The sequence below is a fragment of the Leucopleurus acutus genome (assembly GCF_964270905.1).
Source record: "Leucopleurus acutus genome assembly, chromosome: 11".
NCBI classification, from domain to species: Eukaryota; Metazoa; Chordata; class Mammalia; order Artiodactyla; family Delphinidae; genus Leucopleurus; species Leucopleurus acutus.
The window spans coordinates 66,619,285-66,643,447 of NC_139152.1; the positions used below are offsets into that span (position 1 = coordinate 66,619,285).

The 24,163-nt window shown below is 35.4% G+C and overlaps 1 protein-coding gene across 13 annotated transcripts in view; it reads right to left on the reverse strand.

The window, feature by feature from the left end:
- Window positions 1-24,163, reverse strand: part of PPFIA2 (PTPRF interacting protein alpha 2) — a gene marked incomplete at its 5' end in the record, with an annotated part of 476,541 nt that overhangs the window by 135,954 nt on the left and 316,424 nt on the right. For all 13 annotated transcript variants that reach the window (XM_082850009.1, XM_082850006.1, XM_082850004.1 and 10 more), the window contains one exon: window positions 16,896-17,012. In XM_082850009.1, coding sequence (XP_082706135.1) covers window positions 16,896-17,012 — 117 coding nt within the window. The remainder of the gene's footprint in view (window positions 1-16,895; window positions 17,013-24,163) is intronic.

A 24,163-nucleotide genomic window follows, 5' to 3' on the forward strand; every position in this document is an offset into this window, starting at 1 on the left:
TTTGTTGACTAAATAAATGTTTTGATTCCTTCTATGTCTCTAGTGACCAAAACAGCATCTTCCACAAAAATATATTTGTTGGATGAATGAATGAATGTTTCCATTAATGAATATGATGAGTTTTAGGAAAAACAGTAAGGCTTCAAAAAGAAAAGAAATATAGAGACAATATATTTAGCTTTCATTGTATAAAGTTTATGACAGGGAATTTAGTCTGCTTTTATCCTGTTTTAAAAGCACTATATAGATGAATTATCTATAAGAGTGGAAAAATTTGAAGTAAAATTAGGAAAGCATCGTTATAAATTCACCTTAAAATAAATAATATGGTCAAAATAGACAGCCTATGTGTAAGACCAAGTGGAATAAATGAAGCCCCAGAGGCCTCATCATGTCACAGTCACAGTGACTTCTCATGAGATGAAGCCAGGAATTTACACATGTTCTTCCATATTATACCAGGTAAAAAATGGAAATAGGTCTCTCTTTGAATTTGATAATCACCGGCAAAATGACCTAACCATTAATATTTTTTTCACTCTACTTCTAGCTTTAGCATATATTAAAGAATAATCTAACATGTTTACAAAACAGTGGTACAGTTAAATTACTAATGTGACCATTTTAATTCTGCATTTTATGCTCCTTTAATGGTTATTACTTATTTTGGGCATATATTTGTGGCCATACATTGCTCTCCTGCCAAAGAATAGTAGTTTGTTAAACAAAATAATAAATAATTTTTCACAGTGCTTTTAAGTGATGAGAGTGCCTCTTTAGTGTACAGAATAGAGGGCATTTAAATTGCTATATTAACATAACAATAATTGATTTCTCCCTTGGATAGATATTTCTTGACAAGCTATTCCAGAGGATTTAGGAACTATGTTAATTATAAATTTTTAGAGTTCGATGGTGCTGCCCATGCGGAATGAATATTTGGTTGACCTTTTTCATTTTCCTCAGGAGCTATTACACTTGGCAGTAGACAGTTTTTCCCCAGACTTACTGAGATATAGCTGACATATAACATTGTGCAAGTTTAAGGTACATAAAGTGATGATTTGATGTATATATACATTGTGAAATGATGACCACAGTAAGGTTAGTTAACACAGCCATCACCTCACATGGTTACCATTTTTATTTTGTAGTGAGAACATTTGAGATCTACTCTCTTAGCAACTTTCAAATACACAATACAGTATTGTTAACTACAGTCACTATGGCAGCTGATAATTTAAACTTTATTCTGAACATATTTCTGAACTTGACTTGTACATTTTTGACACCTCCCTGCCCATGTTTTTCATGACTAAAACATAAGTCTTGGATTCTCTCCTAATGAATTTCAAAAAGCTCTTTTTTCTTTTATGCATTTTACTTCTTATGGTTTATTAATCTTTCTAGAGAAAATAGAAAAAGATGCTAAAGAGTGGAAATTAGGAATTTATCTTACTATTAATTCAGATATTAGAGGCACAGATATACTTAAAATTCATCAGCATTTAAGGGGTAAACAATAAGCAGTTCCATTTCATTTTTGAAAATAGTTCTATAAAATTTTATGGTTAGAGATGAATTATTGATTGTCTGCTCAAAGAAGTTACACTAAGATTTTCAATCATTAACGTAAATATCCAGCACCAATAATTCTTTAGCGGATATGAAGAAATCCTTAAAACAGGAAAGTAATAAAATATATTTCATTCTGTGAGAAAAAGAGAAATGCAGTACAAAAGAAATGTAGAACAAAGAATAAAGAAAAAAACCCCAAATCCATAAAAAGGAAGTGTTCATAGGCATAAAAATAATAAGTAACAAAAATTAGAGCTGATAGTTCATTGTAAATTCCATGTGAGTCATCAATGTATTAGGATGAAAGAAATATACATAACAGAATGAAAGACGGAACCAGTCAGGGATTCCATAGGCTGATAATGAAGTCTGTATGTGGACTATATGAGTAAATCTGAGACAAGGCCTTGACCAAAGAAGGGACTTGGAAGACTTCAGTCAATTTGATACCCTAGCAAATATTTCCTTTTATTCCAAGAGATCGTTGTACTCCCCATTTTACTTCAAATTCTCAAATTTGGATTTGCCTCCACATCCCCATATAAGACTGTATCTTTCATTAGAATAATGACAAATTATAATAATAGCTAACATTTATTGAGTACTTATCCAAGAATTTATAGCTAAAAATTTTTCTGGCTCTAAGCTTTCATTTGTAACAATTACTCCATTTCCCTAACATTATTAAGTTCTAAGTGTCAGGTACTGTTCCACATGAATTATGTGCATAAACTCTTTAATCCCTTTAACAACCTATTGGATACAGAAATGGAAACTGAAGCACAGAATATATTTTGCTTAAGGTCACACTACTAAAAAGTCATAAGATTAAGATTTGAATGAAGGCATTCCAGTTTCATATTCCTAGGAGTCTGTACTCTCTACCTACCCCTCTCCTTTCTTCCTTCTTTTGTCAATTTTCTCTCTCTTTTTTTGTTCATTCTCTCTTGTTCATTTATCATTTCATTTATCTATTCATTAAACTTACTTATTGTTTCATTTATTCATTCAATCACCAAAACTCTGTTTAGCTTCTACCATATGCCAGACACTAGGTTGGGTGCTCAGAATATGAAGACTCCTGCTTAAATACAGCATAATGTGGGAAAAAAGAATAAACCAAATAAAGCAACCAATTAACCAAATTCATAAGGACCAGGGAGCAATTCAGCACTGGGCATTTCTAATGCTTCAAGGCTATGGCTTTTGGGCATCTGCCTACACTGCTTGTGTTAATCTCCATATTGCTTTTAGCTCTCAAAAATCAGACCTGACTTCAGGTTTCAAATCTTGTCCAACAAATAACAACATTTTGTCTTTGATTTGAAATTCTACAGCACAGAATTCACAGCTGTTACTTCTAATTCCACAATGATTCCTTAAATCTGTTTCATTATATGTAAATCATTTATTTACAATCCCTGCAAACCTAGAGCCTATGACAAAGCAGAACTAATATTTGTATTCCACATCAGTTATTCTCAACCATTAGAATCCTTGGAAGAACTGAATAAAAATATAGAATGGAAACCACTCTAGACCATATCCAAGGGTGGGGTGCAGACATATAATTGTTTTTAAATCTCCCTAAGTAACTGCAATGTTTAGTTGAGGTTAAGAACCACAGATCTATATTATCCAGGTACTTTACTAATAACTGTATGTAATTTATTCATCAAACCTAAAAAACTGGCATAAAGAGGAAAATCTTCAAAGTAATACAATAATAAAATTGTTGGTGAAATATATGTAATAAAAGATGTGATAATAGACCCAAGAATAGTAGACCCTAGAATCAACTAATTATTTTTTAATGTAATATTTCAAATGGAACGACTTGACTTTATCTCTTAATTCCGAATGATTAGAAGAAACAAACCTCTATAATAGAATTGACTAAATATTGCCCTGCTTGGAAGGTTTCTAGACCAGATGATTTCTTTTTTTTTTTAATAAATGTATTTATTTTTATTTATTAATTTTTGGCTGCATTGGGTCTTCATTGAGGTGCGCAGGCTTCTCATTGCAGTGGCTTCTCTTTTTGCGGAGCATGGGCCCTAGCCACGCAGGCGTCAGTAGTTGTGGCTCGCAGCCTCTAGAGTGCAGGCTCAGTAGTTGTGGCACACGGGCTTAGTTGCTCTGCGGCATGTGGGATCTTCCCGGACCAGGGCTCAAACCTGTGTCCCCTACATTGGCAGGCAGATTCTTAACCACTGAGCCACCACGGAAGCCCCCCAGATGATTTCTTATAGTTACTTCTCCATTAATAATTTTACTGTTCAACACTGAGATCTGCAAACTCATTATGATAAAGTAAATTCCTGATAATTTTATTCAATTAAAATATCCAGCAATAGACCTTTGCTTGTCGGTTCTTAGTTTAATGTGATCAATAATGTTTTGTTAATAAGTATAAAACAGATTTATTATCTTTACAGAAATTCTAGGCCACTTTTTAATTTCTACTGAATTTAAGGATCTTTTCATCTGAGGAATCTCGTCATTCTGAAGTTCTTATAATGCTTAAACTAGAATACACATCATTCACTAGCTGATGTATGTGGCTTAATAGAAATATACTTCATTTTTATAGTGTCTTAAATCTAAATAAAAGATGAGAAATTTCTAATGTTGCCATGATCAATGTTAATAACACTCATAAATATAAAAAGTAGCTATTTCTCATATTACAACATGAAATAAAAATATTGAATTATTAATGTGGAAAAACACTCATCTGTAAAATTCTTAATCTATATAATTAGAAGATATGAGGAGATGAATTGTACATAAGGAGTTTTTTTGTTTGTTATTGTTTTTAATTTTTGTTTTCAATTGGAAGTCTTCAAATGTTTCTTTGTTCAGCTATAGAATAAAGAAGTAACACTGAAGAGGATCTTTCTAGCTGTAAGAATTACTAAGGAGTCCTTTTAGATATGTAAATATAAGAAAAGTATACATCCTGCCCCAGAGGAAGAATATTTAGTGGAGCCTTGATAAATGATTTCTTCCAGTGTCTTGATGGGGTGGGGGTGGGGGTTTGTATAATTAGCATGAAACCTCTGGAGGGAGAGGAAGAGAGAGACTTTTTTTTTTTTTAACATCTTTATTGGAGTATAATAGCTTTACAATGGTGTGTTAGTTTCTGCTTTATAACAAAGTGAATCAGTTATACATATACATATATCCCCATATCCCCTCCCTCTTGCTTCTCCCTCCCACCCTCCCTATCCCAACCCTCTAGCTGGTCACAAAGCACCAAGCTGATCTCCCTGTGCTATGCGGCTGCTTCCCACTAGCTAACTCTTTTACGTTTGGTAGTGTATATATGTCCATGCCACTCTCTCACTTAGTCCCAGCTTACCCTTCCCCCTCTCCGTGTCCTCAAGTCCGTTCTCTAGTAGGTCTGTGTCTTTATTCCCATCTTGTCCCTCGGTTCTTCATGACCATTTTTCTTTCTTTCTTTTTTTTAGATTCCATATATATGTGTTAGCATACGGTATTTGTTTTTCTCCTTCTGACTTACTTCACTTTGTATGACAGACTCTAGGTCCATCCACCTCACTATAAATAACTCAATTTCATTTCTTTTTAATAGCTTAGTAATATTCCATTGTATATATGTGCCACATCTTCTTTATCCATTCATCTGTTGATGGACACTTAGATTGCTTCCACGTCCTGGCTACTGTAAATAGAGCTGCAATGAACATTGTGGTACATGACTCTTTTTGAATTATGGTTTTCTCAGGGTATATGCCCAGTGGTGGGATTGCTGGGTCGTATGGTAGTTATATTTTTAGTTTTTTAAGGAACCTCCATACTGTTCTCCATGGTGGCTGTATCAATTTACATTCCCACCAACAGTGCAAGAGTGATCCCTTTTCTCCACACCCTCTCCAGCATTTATTGTTTCTAGATTTTTTGATGATGGCCATTCTGACTGGTGTGAGATGATACATCATTGTAGTTTTGATTTGCATTTCTCTAATGATTCATGATGTTGAGAGACTCAATTGCTCTCCATTTAATTATGAAGTTCAGTGTTATTTCAAATTCTCTCACAGACTAAGACAATTTACTACATCAGAAAGGGCTCCAAGAGTTCACAAGGAGAACTTACCACGAGGGAAGTAAGAGTCTGGACTGAGACCTGAGTTCACTATCCAATGTCAGCAGGTTCCAGCTTGGGGTGTGGCTAAGACTGGAAAAACCTTCCTGGCTCAGTCACCTTGATGCATTTGGGAACCTAAGTGTGAAACTAAGCCTCAGTCTGGTATAATTTGGAGAAAGGAAAACCTCTGAAGAACCACTCAGTTAGGGAATGACACTACTGTTAGTAGAACTTGAAAACCAGGCCAGTGATTGGTATGGAATGGTTTCATTTAGCTCGTATGTCAGTGGGTTATTGCAATAGTACGTGGGTGGCATTTGATTTTGAGGGGCCACCGAATTTGAAGTGATACTTTGAAGACTATAAAGTCAAGCATACCGTTCTGACCCATGCTATTCCACACTATACTGAACCAATATATAAGAAATAAAATCTAACAATCTGCAATACTTCTATGTGAAAAATTAAACAATTTTATAGAAGAACATAAAACAATACATAAATAAATGGAGACTCAAACCATATTACAGATGGCAAGACAATATATCATAGAAGTGACTATTCTCCCCAAATTAATTAATTTATTTAAGCAATTTCAGTGAAAATATCAATAGGGTTTTAAAATGGGAATTCGAAAGCTGATATTATAATTAAACTCTATGGAGTTTATTCTTAGCTGGGGTGACAGACTATAAATTACAGACATTATAAATAAATGAATCATACTTTATATTAGAATATCAGAATATATTGATGACATTTGAACAAAGGTTTGATGGAAGTGAGGATAGCCACGCAGATATCTGGAAGAAGGGCATTCTACACAGAAGGAAGAGCAAGTCGGAAGTCAACAGGAGGCCAGTGTGGCTGCGGTGATGGTGGAGATGAAGTCATAGAATGAGGAAAGTCAAATCATGCAGAGCCTAAATGGGAAACACTCGCAGAGTTTTGAGCATATGATTGACACGTTCAGATTTATGTTTTAAAGCATCACTCTGATTCATGTCATGTTAAAAATAGACAATAAGAGCCCACAAGAGAAGCAGAGAGACTTGGCAGGAGGTGATTACAATAATCCAGGTGAGAGATGATAGTGGTTTAGAGTAGAGTGCTTAGTGGAAGTGGTGAGAAGTGGCAGATTCTGGATATATTTTGAAAGTAGAGCAAATAGAATTTCTTTACAGTTTGATGTGGGGTGTGAGACACAGGGAGGACTTGAGGATAACTCCAAATTCTTTAGATTGAACAACTGGAAAGGTGAGATTTCCATCATTTGAGATGGAGAAGATGCAGGGAGTTTTGGAGGAGAATATCAAAAGGTAAGGTTTTTGACATTTTAAGTTTCAGTGACTTTTAGATACACATGTGGAGATGACAGATGTTCAATAGGCAGTTGGATATATATACTTGGTTGTAGGGTCTGTAGAGGTAAAGATTTGTAAGTCATTAGCATATGGAAAGCATTTAAGGCTATGAGGCTGATTGAAATCACTGAGAGAAAAGATGGAGAACCGAGCCCTGGGTCACCTCAACATTAAGAATTCAAGAAGAAAACAGGCAATATAGCCAATATTTTATAGTATCTCTAAATGGAGTATAATCTATAAAAATACTGAACTACTATGTTGTACACCTAAAACTAATACAATATTGTAAATCAACTATACTTTAATAAACAAACAAACAAATAAATACTAGAGCAAGGTCTGACCATGAGAATGTAAACTTTCTGGAATCTGAAAAAATCTTGGGAAGTATATAGGAGCTTCCATTGGATGGGGATAGGAGTTTAAAGCAAATTTAATGTAACTCTCAGGATAAAATAAACTCACTGGACATAAAGTACATATCTAGATGCTTAAAAAAAAGAAGTCAGGAAGAAGAATATGGTCCAAGAAAAGACTGAGCCACTGGTGAGGGAAGAGAAAAACAGAGTGAAGTTTCCTATACTGCAAGTGAAAAATAAAGGAGAATCTAATAATAAAAAAAAAGAAGGTGAACAACTATGACATCAACTCAAGAAGGGCTGAGAATTGGCCACTGTATTTAGCAATATAAAATTAGTGATGATGGTAACAGGAGAGGTTTCTGTGTAGTGGTGGAGCAAAGACCTTCCTGGAATAGGTTTACAAAGAAAGCACAGAAAGCAACTGGGGACAGTGAGTAGATATGACCCTTTCGAAGAGCTTTGCTGCACAGAGGAGTAGAAAATAGAGCAATAGCTGATGGTATAAGTAGGACCAAAAGAGAATTTCTTTTAAGTTGGAAGAACTTTGTATGTTATAGGAATGGGATGGATGAAGAAAAAAACTGATGGCAAAGGAGAGCACAGTAAGAATTGCTGGAGCAGTACACTTGACCACATGATTGTGGAGACATCACATGGTGTAACTCACGGGTGTCACAAAGTTTTCTTTGTCTAAGGTTTTTTTTATTTTTTGAAGACTCATGCTCAGCCTAATAAGCTCTTTCATGCTTTTAGACATCTGGACAGATTTAAGACTTTGCTTAAAGTAAATACTCTTATATTTTGAAATCCATGAAACCAGGTAGTTTATAGGCCACCTTTTTCACCCATGTTCACTTTTAATATTTGTATACTTGTTACACTATTTATCTCGGCTCATCCTGCTCACAAGCTGTGTGACTTTGAGCCAGTAATCTTTGCTCTACAAACATCACAGGGTTATTACAGGAATCCAATGAAACAACTATATAAAAGTACTTTTGGCAAACGTAAAGGGCTTTGTACAAGTTATTTATCTTGTTCTCATTGGCATGTAGCCCTTTTGTTAATGAGGTTTACAGACAGCTTTGAAGAACAGTCTGCCTGTCTTTGAAACGCCAGAGCCAGCATTAAGGAATATTTTTCAGAGTACTCATTTTGGCATGTGCAATTCTCCTGCAAATAAAGGGAATTTCTGGTCATGCAAGTTTAGGAAACACCGTGTACTATGTTTCCTCTTGGGCAATTTTAATAAATTTTAATAAATACTACAGTAAAGATAACAGTTCAAAATTGTATAGCATTATATATATTAATATTCTTGTCCTGAGAAATCTCTTTTTTTGTGGGAGTGGGTTCTGTAAAACATCCATTAAATTTCTGGGGAACTCGTGCTTCATGAGAAATGTTAAGATGGATAAACTCTACCAAAGTGAAAAATAAAATTAGGCCAATTGCAGAACATCTGAATGATAGACTTAAAAATTCTCCTGGATTGGCTTAAAGACCAGACAAAGCAATGAAGAGGGAAGGAAAGTATTTGTTCTTCTCTATATCCATATAAGAAAGCAGAGTCCCTGTCACAGACTACACACTCAAATTATGCCAATAGGACAGAGATAAATGAACAAACTTTCTGTCAAACTCTTGTGAATCACTCAGCCTTTTAAAGTCTGAAACTATCCTACTTCAGCAAAAAATTGTTTTTTCTGCTTCTCTCGAATCTGGGCTAATAATATAAATGACACTAAATTTGTTACTAAAGATAGAGGAGTCAGGGCTTCCCTGGTGGTGCAGTGTTAAGAATCTGCCTGTCAATGCAGGGGACACAGGTTTGAGCCCTGGTTCGGGAAGATCCCACATGCCACGGAGCAACTAAGTCCGTGCGCTACAACTACTGAGCCTGCGCTCTAGAGCCTGCGAGCCACAACTACTGAGCCCATGTGCCACAACTACTGAAGCCCGGGTACCTAGAGCCCATGCTCCACAACAAGAGAAGCCACCACGATGAGAAGCCCGCGCGCCCCCGCTTGCTGAAACTAGAGAAAGCCCACGCGCAACAACAAAACACCCAACGCAGCCAAAAATAAATTAAAAAAAAAAAAGATAGAGGAGTCAATTCCACTTTCACTTCCCATCTATTAAAAGAATAGTGAAAGCATAAAAATCCAGTCACTGCATTCAGAGAGAGATTCGTTTTGAACTTAGTAAATTCCCATACAACATTAGAAGATTTTTACTTATTTTTGCCATTGTATATAAAAGATGACTTTTGGTCATAATCTTCCTATCCTATAAAATTGATACTCAACTCCTATAAAATTGATACAGTCTAACTTCCTTTGCATATGGATGAACCATGAAACAGCCTAACCTTGCCTCTTCTGGGCCCTTTTCTAGCCAATCGTAGTCCTCTAGGCCACTCCTGCCGCGTATATCGAGGGCTATACTTGGACCTTCTTTTTGCTAGGAGGTGTGCCAATCCCAAAATGGCAAATTCATAAACCCCATAGTTCTGTTTGGTTTCATTGCTTGAAAATTCAATTGATGAATTAAAAGAGAAGTATACACTTTATTATCATGTCATTATGAGAAATTAGATCACTATATAGGGGATCAACACACAGAAGAAAATATTCTGTTAGGGTTATTCAGATGTAAAAAAATTGAAATGATAATTATCTTTGATACAGAGAAGAAATTGGGGCTTAATCAATAATGCATAAAATAAGCCACAATTAACAAAGAACTGAATTTTTGGATGAACAGTTACTGGCAGTAGTTGACATGGAGTGAAGAAGGCATATAAAAATGGGTAAAATACAGTTAATAACTGGACACATCCCTATGGATGAGGGCTTTCAGCCGGAACATAGCAGAGATCTTTGAAAGAATAGCATTTGTGATAAATGGTATCTTATAGTATTTTTAAATAGATATGTGGTATGTTCATAAGCCAAACATTTAAATATACAGCTAACAGGTCTGTATGAGACTGTGTAGAATCTGTATATTATGGCATTTCATAATATGGCACAATAGCATGAGGAAATAAAGGTCTTTTGTCATTACTGAGGTGCATATTGCTCACATAGTTATATTAACTTTTTCTAAGTGCCCATTTTTGTCCTTGGTGGTTCAGTCTAAAATAGCCTTGTATCACTAAAAATCCACAAAACCCTTAATTTTGGTAAAGGCACATCCCATGTTTCATCTTTTAGAAAACTTCAGCTCAGTGTCCTTCATGCACAGAATGCAACCATTACACAATTACTAGATTTTCTGATCTCAGAATTATTCTTTCCACCGATTCTTCATTTTGTTTTACATGTTTTTGGCCAAGTTCTTCTGCCTATCTGGCATGAATTAAAGAACTGAAAAAATGCAAACAAAAATATATTTCTGATTTTATATTTATTCAGCCTGCACATTTACATATTACCCAATTATTATGTTGCATTTTATTAATTTAAAGAACAGTCACAAATTAATGTCAGATTCTAAGAGGAGAGAATAACGAGAGCAACACTTTTGAAAAGGGAAGCATCAGCTCGGTTCAGCTAAGTTCAAAGTGGGGTGACAAGCAGAGAAGCTTGAGAGGTGAGAAGAGGCCAGCCAGTTTGGAAAGGACGTCCCATGACGTGCCAAGGATGTGCTGTTGTGTGATCACTGGAAAGATCAGCCACCCTTAGCTCTGGGAAGAACTATGGTAATTCCTCAGTCACTAATGGACAAAAAATATCAAAATGTATTGCATATAGTAAAATGTAACTATTCTTTTGTGAAACTTCAGTTTCAGTTTTACACCCTCATGCACACAGATGTATACATACACGTGCACACATACGTACGTGTGTGCGTGCGTAGTAAAATGTTGCAACTAAATCATATTTCTTACAGTGGGTAGCAGACAGGTGGGTCCTTAGTGTTTGTGGAGCCCAAGGCAAACGAGCAAAGAGAGGCATACATGCCATAACTCCAAATATGTAACAATTATAAATCAAGCTCACAAACTGTCAAATAAAAATATGTCCTACTATCTTCCTTGAAATAATACCTTCACACTGGCTTTTAGGCCAGAATGAATAATTCTCAGACTCCTTGAAGTTCCACACCAGAACTTAGTTACCCAGATATGGCCCTGGACTGTAGCCTGCTCTCCTTCTCTTCTCAGCCTCAGCTCCTTCCAGAATACCGGTCTGTTTTACCTGAATATATGTGGATACCTCAGTCAGCACTTTCAAACTCCGTGGGACCCAAAAAACAGGTATCCCTTGGTCTCTTCTTAGGTCCAGGGATGGGTGCACTGGAGGGCGGGCAGGGACAGATGTTGCTCCTAGGAACAAGCTCATAAAGGCCCTGAAGGCTAAGGTCTGTTTGGTCAGAAAGTCTGGGCTGCCAGGAGCTTGGCATGTGGTCGCAAAGGGGTGCTGGTGTGGCTCACACCTGTGCAGTTTCCCCTGGTCCCATGGACTCAACATCCTTAGGGAGAGGCACAGAGGGCCAGAGATAGACCTGCTAAATTGTAGACCCCTCTTGCCCAGGTTTAAAAGCCATACTCATAGCAGTTAAAATTTTTAAATGCTACTGCCTTGGAGCATCTGTTCAGAGTAAAGAAATATAATAGAGATTTTTGGGAAAAAAAAGTAAGGAATTAAAAAAAAATCATATTCAAGTAGAATAAAATAACCAACTCTAGACAAATAAATATGTGTAATTATGAAAGACTAAAAGATCAGAAAAAAATAAGGTTGAATTAGAATGAATTTTCAAAAATCAATAATAACACCTAGAGAAAGCATCCTGGCATGAAGGAACATGACAATACAAAGGAGGTGAGAACACCGGGGTTCTCGTCCTGCTCTGGACAAATAAGTCATTTAGTTTTTCTAAGTAGGCATCAATTTCATTGTCTGTAAAATTAAGAAAAGGAAAAAAGTCTCTAACTGCTTCAGAAGTATTATATGTGAAAAAATGATAAATGGACATAAAATTGTAGTGCAAATTATTTTTTTAAAAGTATCTAATCAAGATGCTTCCATGTTTAAAACACTTCTATGTTTTCCCATTGCTCTGAAGATAAAATTGGACTCCTTAATACAGCCGACAAGAACTTAAATGATCTGGCCCCTGCTCAGTGCCCCTGTGTGGCCTGTCTCCTGCTTCTCCCTCTCCTGACAGCTAGACTACATTACCCTGCCATCCTTTCTTCCCAAGAATGTGCCAAGAAGCTCTTTCCCACTGTCGGTGCATTTGCACTTAGTGTTTCCTTTGTTCCAAAAACTCTAAGCTTTTCCATTAACTCTCTGTATTCTTTTGGGTTCCGGTTCAAACTCCACCTCCTGAAAAGCTCTTCAGTGCCGTGTCTACCTATCCTCCCCACCCACCTCACACCTGCTCCTTGATCACACTCACTCCCTTTTACATGTATGTGCTTATTGTCTGTGCCCTCATCTGCCCTATTCATTAGCGTCCCAACCACCCAGAACAGGACAAATTTCCCAGCACTTCAGTAAGGTCACCGCTAAATATTTATTGAAAAATGAATGACCATGAGAACACCGTATTAATAAATATTATAACCATACTGTTTATTGCTTGTAATCAATGTGTCAAGAATTTTGTCATTCATAGTCAGTGTTTCTATTCTTTACAACGAAGCTACCAGTTAGGCATGACTATTTACCTGCAACTGATACTCAGGGAGGTTACAGAGTAAGGACACCCAGGTAGTTATTGGCAGAGATGGGATTTGAATCCAGGTCTACTGACTTCAAACAAGTCACTGTTCCACACTGTCTCTCTGACACTTCCTGTCACAATTAATGTATCTCTCCTTTAAACTCTAGTATCATTTATGACACCACTTTATTCATCATGTTTTGCAATATTAATTTGGGCAGATTATTTTCACTGCATATTATTTTCACTCCTGCAAATTTTACAGGGAATGTCTTCTGAATCTCAACCACTGTCTAACATACTACTTACCCACATTACTTAGCAAACATTTGCAGCTGGAAAAAATAACTGGAAGTACAGAATATATGAGCCAGGAGCATTACTATCTCTTTTACAAGAGAGGCATGCTTATTAAAATTTATTTTTCACAAGTTAGCTCCTCTCTGGAAAGCAGCAGGAAGAAAGTTATGGATCCTAGCCCTGAACTTTTAACGAGGTAAAATTTAGTAGTCTGAAAAATTTTTTATTATCCCGTGGATAATTATGTTCTTCTAGAACACCTGATCAAATCCATGGCACACAGAAACAAAATTGTTTCAGTTAAGCTTATTTTTTTCTTTTCATTTTTGTTTTCAAAATGTTGGTAGTAATTACACAACTTTTCTATGAGTAGTAGGCCTGTTTCAGAGTGTGCTTTTATGAGACTATTTTTATCAACTATTTTGTCAACAGAGTTTTCAAGCCACTGCCGTAAAACCTCTCCTGTTGGCTAATAACCCACCCTGACTATGTAATTTAAGTAACTTTACTGCCCTAAACAAAGGGCGATCCTTGTGACTAGGATTTGCAAATCACTTTCTGACAGCTCCACAGCACCTGAGAATAGTTTCATCTTTCCTCCCCAACAACCCCTTTGCAGTTTATACACTAATACTACAGTCATCCTACGCTGATAACCTTCGCTACATAGACACTCCCCAAAATAATATTCTCTTTTCCTTTGTTTTAATATACCTTTTAAACACTTGTTACTGAAAAATTAAGTGTTAGGATTTAAATTACAATCCTATAACACTTGTTATTCAATGGTATTAACATACCTTAAATAATCCTGTTAAAGGGGATAATTTCAAAAAGATGATTTATAATGTTCAGGTGCATAATTTAGCAGTATTTATAAAGGGATGATTAAAATAATAATTAGGATATTATTTCAGCTTTTATCAAAAAATGTCAGCAGTTAGAAGATGGATAAATTCTGGGGATCTAATGTACAGCATGGTGACCACAGTTAATATTGTATACTTGAAAGTTGGTAAGAAAGTAAATCTTAAATGTTCTCACCACACACACACACACACACACACACACACACACACACACACACACACACACACACACGGTGATGAACTAATCTTATCATGATAATCATTTTACAATATATACTTATACAAAATCATCACACTGTATACCTTAACTTTATACAATTTGTAGAGCAAACCATCACATTGCACACCTGAAACTTATATAATCTTATATGTCAGTTATATCTCAATAAAGTTGAAAACAAAGGAAATATCAGGCAAAGAAATATGATATAAATAAAACTTTTAAAGTGCTTTCTTGAATCATCTAAGGAGTAATATGAATTAAAGCACAGTTTATTTATTTTTAAAATTAAAAAAATATATGACATACACTTTAGGATTACATTGCAGGATAGGGGCATGATATTTTTAAAAATACTAGTATATCATTATTTCAAAGCATTTGGAAATCACTCTTCCTACAATTCTGGGAAATTAAAAAAAAAGTATGCCGATAATTACAATGTTTAAAAATCTTTAGTTACATCTATAAAAAAGTGTGAGTGAGTTAGCAATGGCACAGAATTTCTCTTCTACACTGGCTGAAATGCCTTCACCGAGAACTGGAAGGCAAAGAAAGTTACAGACAAGTACTTTAAGTCTTCAAATACTCAGAAACCTCCACGTATATACCACTATCTGTTGAGTCCAATAGAGACAAACATCATTTATTCACAGGTCCTCATCCTAATACTGTAATCAGTTTCTGAAAATTAATCTGACATGAATTGTCTTATATTCTATAATGCCTAAATATTTAGGGGTTATATCTTAAAAAAAATAATATTTGAACAAAACTACATGTATGAGTACACCACTCCCCAGAAGTACTAGAGGAACGCTTTAAGCACCAAATGGTTTGTTATCGAATAGACAAGATCTTAAGTTCTTTATGCCTTTGAAAGCATATTTCTTTAATTTTCGTCCAGATAAGCATAATATGGCATCACTATATTTTGAAGACTTCTAAGAAAAAGACTAGATGACCATAAAGTCCATTTTCATACTCAAACCAATGTCATTCTGTAATTCTCTGAGGAAAGGTATAGCACTGTATTACTGATGACATAATTAAAATGAAACAGTAATAGTAAAATGACATGTTAGTTTCCTAAACTGAGGAGTGTGTGCAAATGCCCTATTCTAAAGAGCTTGGTGGTTTATTTACTGAATTAATGCCAGTTTACTTATCTGAAGAAAAGAGAAATAAGTTTTATTCAAATTTGAAATATAGCTCATGAAATCTAGCTGTCAGATTGTAGCTTATTGTTAATACCTACCTTAAGATTTCTATAAAATACATTGATAAAGGCTAAAATAGTAAAGCCTTTAATGAAGAGTTGTTTGCTTCTCAGCCACCAGAATTGATCGCGGTCTCAGGAAATGTCTGGTTTACTTGGCTTCTTTTGCTTTTACAGTTGAAGGAGGAAACATAAGAAGCCCCTCCATTTGTTTCAACTGGATAAATGAGGAAGTGCTCAATTTATTATGATAAGAAGTCTAGTGCTATTTGTTTTGTGGTACAGTCACTTGCTTCTTAATCGCTATGTTTTAAAACCTCCTGATATTCACAATGACACCAATTTAGCTACCTGATTTATGAGGTCTTGATGATTAAGGAGCTCAAGCATCCAGGGCTATAACTTGCAAATATCCAGGAGATGGTCTAAGTCTCATGCACAGGATGTGCAAATGCTTATGTAATCTTAATCTGATTCCAGACCTACCAGCAACTGACCTTCTTTCTCTTGTGCTGGGAACAAGTGGTTCAGCACAGAAAAGCGCCAAACAGACTGTTGGTTTCCTTGGCCTGGGTCTATGACCCACCCGAAAGGAAAATCAATTTCTTCTAAAAAACAGTAAAAGTCTAATGACTTCAGATATCTTTTAATGTAAATTTTCATCAACTGGAGTACTGCTGTAGTCTTATCAAACACATGGAAAATAAGTCAAATAAGATATTATAAAAAAGTTTTTACAGTGATAAGCCACAGATTAGTCACGAATTGTACATAATATCACTTATAAATCAAAATTATTGTTACTGTATTTTAAACAACCCTGGATATAGATTATTAATATATCTATAGAGATATATAGATATATTTAGATATTTATTCAATTTATAATTTATTCAATTATAGATATGTTCAAACAGATATGTAATTAAATTCTTTTTAAGAGAATCAAGTTAATAGCAAGTAATGAGAAATTCAAATATATATATGTGCATAAATCCACACATATATTATTTTTGAGAGAATCAAATTAGGAGCAATTAATGATAAAGGAAATAATAATGCACTTTTGATCAACAAGTCAAAACACAGTAATGTTTATTACATGAATTACACAAATACTTCATACTCCTATCAAACGATACAGCAAGTAAACACTTCCACGTAAGAGCATGTCATATGTGTCATACCTTTTCATGGACTTTCTGGCCAGGTTCCATCCCTTCAAGATGTTCTGACTCTGTGGATCCCTCACTTGATGCCATTTTTCTTTGTATATGAACATTTTGTTCACGCAAGGCAACAATCTGCAAAATAAAAGCACTATGCCTTTAAAATCTAAAATAGAGCATGAAGTATAAGAAAACTGAGTTTACTTGAATGTGGCTAAGAACTAATGAATACAAACAAATAGTCAGAAAATAAACATTAAATTTTACTCATATTATTAGTTCAAGAATATTTCTAAAATTTAAGCTAGCATTTCGAATAATATTTATAATATTTATAGGAATGTGAAATTAAGAAAATATTTTCTAGTTGGAAAATGTATCTATCTAGCTTGAGATGTTTTTAAATCAGTGGCATGATCCATGTGTTATTAATTCAGAAATTACTTTTTAATTTAACTTATGAAATGTAATAAAATTTGTATTAGTCTGAATTTTTAAAGTATGAAAGATAAATCAGAAAATTGACGACTAAAAACTAATTATGAGCACATTCATCTTCCCTAAGAGACAGCACATCTGCAATTTTAAAACAAGCAAATAAAGAAGCTAGACTTAAACAATTTGTGCTACTATCATGAGCATTTAAAATTAAATTGGTCTCATTGTCATTATTTTAATGGCCATTATTTTAGTACTTCTAGTCCAAATATAGTTAATTTACAGAAAAAAAATTCTCAGAAGGCAATTAATTCTTGCAAAATTTTAGCTCAGATTTATACACATGATACTTTGAACTAAGAAACAGATTCTCAGATAGTTGTAGTTTAAGTGATCTTAATAATATACAGAGTGGAAAATCACATTCTAGCATTTTAAAAATATATTTGCTATTTATACATATTATTTTGAAAATATTTTACATTATATTAATACCATAAATTATTTGTTTCTTGGCAAGTTTTATTATAGTATCAACTCAGATATTGAGTCAGTATTGGTTCTAGGGGAAATCAATGTCCATAGTATTTAGCACATATTAAGCATATAAGTTTAATATGATTCAATATTTATTGAATTTTATATTTATATTGACTATTTATATTAAATAAATATTGAATCATATTAAAATTATATGTTGAAATTATGAGACCAACATGTCACACAGACAAATTATCAAGTAAACAAAAGACATCGAGAGATTGGGTATGTGTCCTGCTGCCTGCCATTGCTGCCCACATGCCAATGATATATTCATGAGAAAAAGTGATTTTGCATATGACCTCCAGCAATTCAACACATAACTTATCATTTCTTAAGGGCATATCACCACATAATGAAGAACAACTCTGTAAAAGCTCTTCTCTCCTGTAGTACTGCAAGCACCAAATAATTGGTTCCCTTACTCCCATTCTTGCCCATCTACAATTTATCATCCACAAAGCAGCTAGATTCATCTTTTAAACTTAAGTTATATTGTGTCACTCTTCAGCTTTCCAAAGAACCTCTCTGTTTTCCCAACTTGTTTAGCATAATTTTAAACTTCTTAACAACGTCTGTAACACCCTACATGATCCCTTCTGCCACAATGGCCTCCTTTCTGTCCCTCAAACAGACCTGGCACTTTCTCACCCAGAACTGAGGAACTTGCTGATCTTCCTGCCTGAAGGATTTTTCCCCAGCTCAGACTACAACTGACACAATCTCAGCTTTCAAAAGTCAGCTGAAAAACATACTTCTCAGAGAAAGTGTACCTAGCCATTATACTTTTTACAATATATCTGTGTTTATTTTGGTGTGTATCTTACTCATTAAAAACTAATATTTTATTCCTTTATTTATTTACTCACTTTGCTTGTTTATTTAGCTAGCAGAAGTCCTAATGATATCTCATGGGAAAATAATTTTCAAAGGAATACATTATTGAAAACAACCTTTTCATATGAAGCAGCACATCACATTAGTATGTGCAGGGATTTAATATAAATGTTAAATTAAATAATAAATGGATATAGAAAAACAAAGAATGTAAACCTAATTCATTCAGAAAAAACAAAAGATAAAGATTTACTGTGCTTGAGAATCATCAGACATTCCTCTCATGTTAGTTAGTGTAGAAATGAATTACATCAAAGGAAAAACAAGAATGAAATAGTCCCTGGATATATCATTTTCATATTACATTCTTAACATCATTCTCTTGCATAAAGCAATAATATTATAATCAATACATAATAAAACTTTATTATGAATTTTTAAATTAAATTATTGTATGCTGACATTTCACTAAGATAACATCCATGACTTAAATATGTTAAGACAACAGTAACAATAAATTTTAAAATTCGATGCTTTTTCTTTCATTATTGAATTAGAAGTGAAGAGAGACCTTTTTAAAAAATATTTAAACATCAAACTTAACTCTCAGTTTACAGAATAACTTCAATTTGTTTAGTAGTTCAGACAAATATCAAATACACCATGGTGCCTAAAATAAAGCAGGCCATCTATAAAGATTTACTGAATGACTCAGTGAAATGATAAATTAATGACTTTAATTAGAAAAGTCAAAACACCAAATTCACATGGAAAACCTTATGCAAATATGGTTGTGCCATTATATTAAAAAATTACAAACTTCCAGTTTTTCATAAAATATATACATGACAATTAATTCCAAGACAAACTTTTCAACCACTAACATGCAAACTCTATTTTTTCTAAAAAATCAATCCTGCACATTAGATTTTTGAAACTGGAGAATTGATGCAGGATCCTCTACATTCTCTGTCATTCTAATATGATTATATTCTGTTCTATTTTTGCTCACTAACAAATTATCCTGGGTAGTTATGAAAGCAAAGCTTCAGCATCTGATTTTATTGTAGGTGTTAATAAGCTTGATTCTTCTTCCTTTCACACTGGGGAAAGTGAGAGGTTCTCTCCTGCGAATACAGCTTTGGGGGTTGGGTCTGCTCTTCTGTGTGTTCAAAAGCACAGTGAAGGTCACCTAGAAATCTGTAGCTGAAGGTAGCACAGGCCTCTTTAGGAAATTCTCCCAGCTGGCTTGACAAAGGAATGCAGTAGGTGGCTTCAGAAGTGGTTTACAAATATAGCAAGCAGAATGAAAGTGGCTGATAGCCTTAAAACATTCTCTGGGCTCTACTGACAGAAAACGCTGTTAAAGGGAGGGCTCAAGTGACTTGTCTAGAATAGTTAAGTAGGACTGGATCCCTCACTGTTAAACAGCATGACCTATTACAAATAGGATGGTGTGGTGGTTAGGACAAATCACTTCTGGGGAGTCTCTGTTGCTTACTCAGTTGTGACATAAATGCAACAATGCACTGGAAACCCACTATGTGCCAAGAACTGTGTTGAACTATTTTAACCTGCAAATTAGGTCTTATGATCCACATTTAACAAGTGATTAAACTGAGATAAAGAGAATTTAATGAGAACTAAGGAATCAAACAAAAGTCCTTATCTTTATACTTTGTACTATGTCACATTGTCTCACATGGCTTTGCATTTGGGCTCTATTAAGTCAGGGGAAGTTAATGGTGGGTGAGGATGGGAAGGAAGCATTTCCTTTCCAAGCACTGCTACCCTCCCACCTTGGAATCCGTTGTACTTCATTGAAGTATGGACCCCTCCCTGGACAGATTCACATATAGGCAGAATTTTGCATGCATTTCCACACATACCAATCCACTGAGGCCCATGGAACAAGAGAAACTTTCTACAGTCATTTTAACTGATCAACCATGATTTGTCAAGTGTTTGTCGACATTTGTTTTAAAATGCCCAGAATTCATTCATATTCCTTTTGGTGACAACATCTTACATTTTCACTGGGGAATTTTCCTTCCCCACTCTAATCTTAGAGAGACTGTCAATCAGGGGGCCAGACTCATGGCCAATGGGTGGGCACATGATCTAAGCCAGGGCAGTTAGAACATTCCTTGAGAGAAATTTCTGGCAGAGATATGGGGGAAGAGTCTGCTTTCTACTATGGAACGTAAGCTGGTGGGATATGATCAGAGTTCTGTTTGCCATCAGTTCCTCCTCATAGAGAAGCAGGTAGAAAAGCTGGCGCCCTGATGAATTACTTCTGCTGCTGATTTTAACCATAACTCAACTCTATCCCTGGCGTTTCAGTAAAATAAGCCCAAAATTTCCCCTCTGTGCTCAAACTTGTTTGGATTCGTTTTCTGTCATTTGCAACTAAAAGTGTCTTTGCATTTATTTGGTGGAAATGTGCCCTTCTGGTCAACCCGACCAGGTACTTCCCAGACACCTCTCCTGATCCTGGAGGTCCATATGTTACAGAGATTTGGGGTGTGTTTATTTAAAAAAAGACGCACACAACCCATGGAGGTGGGGTGGAATTTGGGGATCAACCGTTAACAAGTTCACATCTGATATTACTCAGCCATAAAAGAAGAATGAAATAATGCCATTTGCAGCAACATGGATGGACCTAGAGATTGTCATACTGAGTGAAGTTAGTCAGACAGAGAAAGAGAAATATCGTATGATATCGCTTATATGAGGACTCTAAAAAGAAACAATACAAATGAATGTATTTACAAAACAGAAACAGACTCACAGATTTAGAGACTGAACTTATTATGGTTGCCGGGGGTGGGGGGGTGAAGGGTGGAAGGGATAGTTAGGGAGTCTGGGATGGATATGTACACACCACTATATTTAAAAAGGATAACCAAAAGAACCTACTGTATAGCACAGGGACCTCTGCTGAATGTTATGTGGCAGCCTGGATGGGAGGGGAGTCTGGGGGAGAATGGATACATGTATATATATGGCTGAGTAGCTTGGCTGTGCGCCTGAAACTATCAGAACATTGCTTATCGGCTATACTCCAATGCAAAGTAAAAAGTTAAATTTTTTTTTTTTTTTTAATCTGGGGCAAAAAAAAAAAAAAAAGAATTCTTTAGAAAAAAAGAATACATGAGGGTGTACCAGTACTCATTCAGACTAGTCAAGGTGACAAGGAGGAGGAAAAAAAAAAAAAAAGAAGAAGATAAAAGAATGACAGGTGACTCAAAAAGCTAACGTACTTCAGCTAAAACTCTGGCATCTGTGTGATTCTTGCTCTCTGGCTTATTGCTTTGCCTGGACCCTTCTTTGTGTTTCCTGATAGCTCATTAAGCTTCTGACAGCCTGACTCACTGCTTCTAGGCACTCCCAAACCCATTATATTCCCAAGGCAGCCTTCCAAGTTTTTTTCTTTAAACCTTTGCCTCTGTCAGGTTGTTTTTGGCTCTTATCAATCTCTGACAAGCTCTGAGCTCACACAGTGGACTACTGGTGGTCTTGGTGGCCAGTCTTCTAGTCAGGAAAATTCCTCAGCCGCCATCCCTTTTTCTACCAGACTATTTCAGGGTTCCTAGTATGTCTTGCAACAGACTCTCTTCTATCCTCTTTCTTTGAAAAACAGTTTTCCTTGATGACCTGGAGAGATTCATTCATTTCACATACATTCATTGATATTTCACTGATGATATATCAGGTATTAGGAAAATTAATAGGGGGAAAAGGCAAAGTTCTTTAATTCATTCTTGTTGGGTGAGACAAACTACAAACAAAAATAAGTGGAATACATTTTTAAATGGCGATAATTACAAAGGGAAAATTAAAGCAAGGGAGGGATGCTATGAGGTGCAGTTTAATTAGGAATTAGGTGATTTCTGAGTATAGACCTGAAGATGAGAGGCAGGAAGCAATGTGGCTAACTGGGAGAAAAACTTTCCAGGCAGAGAGTTCAGAAAATGAAATTCATTATTGAAAACAAAAGTTTGAGATTCATAAAAATGTTTTAGTGAGTTCTTCATATGCTGTAAGATGTCCTCTTCAAAAGACAGCTAAAACATCACTGAAAGTTGACATCTTGGAAACTTCAGGTGTCAGGAAATGCACAGAAACATGTGATTCTTAAGAGAAATGTGATTTGGGAGAAAATAATAGAGTCTATTTCATATCTCTATATTCTCACATTTCTCAAGTGTTTAAAATGTATTTTTTTTCATATTTTGTTGCTCCTTATTTATTCCTAAACTTCCAAGTTTATCTGTGGGGTCATATCCCTTCAGCCTGAAGAACTTCCTTTAACTTTCTTTTACAGCAGGCCCACAGATGATAAATTCTCTTAGCCTTCATTGAGAATGTCTTTATTTTACTTTCATTCCTGAAGGATATTTTTTGCCAGATGTAGAGTTGTTGACAGTTCTTTTCTTGAAGCACTTTATTTTTTTTATTATTATTGTTATTTATTTATTTATTTTGGCTGTGTCACGTGGCATGCGGGATCTTAGCTCCCTGACCAGGGATCGAACCCATGCCCTCTGCTGTGGAAGCACAGAGTCCTAACCGCTGGACTGCCAGGGAAGTCCTTTGCAGCACTTTATTTTTTTAAATTAATTAATTAATTAATTTTATTTTTGGCTGCATTGGGTCTTTGTTGCTGAGCGCAGGCTCTCTCTAGTTGTGGCGAGTGGGGCTACTCTTCATTGTGGTGTGCGGGCTTCTCATTGTGGTGGCTTCTCTTGTCGTGGAGCACGGGCTCTAGGCACGTGGGCTCAGTAGTTGTGGCTTGCAGGCTCTAGAGCACAGGTTCAGTAGTTGTGGTGCACGGGCTTTGTTGCTCCACGGCATGTGGGATCTTCCCGGACCAGGGCTCGAACCCGTGTCCCCTGCACTGGCAGGCGGATTCTTAACTACTGTGCCACCAGAGAAGTCCCTAAAATGTATTAATCTATTTATTCAACAAATATTCATTGATCATTGTTCTAAATATGACACACCACTGGGGAAAAAAGCCCTTCTCTCAAAAAGCTTACATTCTAGTAAATGAAGGAAACAAAGAAAGAAGCAGTAAGGCAACAACAATAAAATAACAATCATTTAATGAGCTCTTACAATGTGCCAAAAACTGTGCTCAGCACATTATATAAATTTTTCTTCTTTACATCATTTCATCTATACTATCCTTTCTTCCAAGTTTAAGATTTCTTGAGAGTGGACCCTGAGACAAATAATTTCACACAGTAGTTTATTTGGAAGGTGATTCCGAGAAGCATAGCATTCTTAAATATTCTTAAAAGGCCTAGGATGAGTCCTGGCCCTTCTAGGTGTTACTGGTTGTATGATTTTATACAAGTTTCTTAACCTCAAGTTCATGTTCCTCTGCTATAAAATGAAGGATAATTATACCTATGTTTTAGTGTGTTTGGACTGTAAAATACTTAATTGTATACGATGTACTG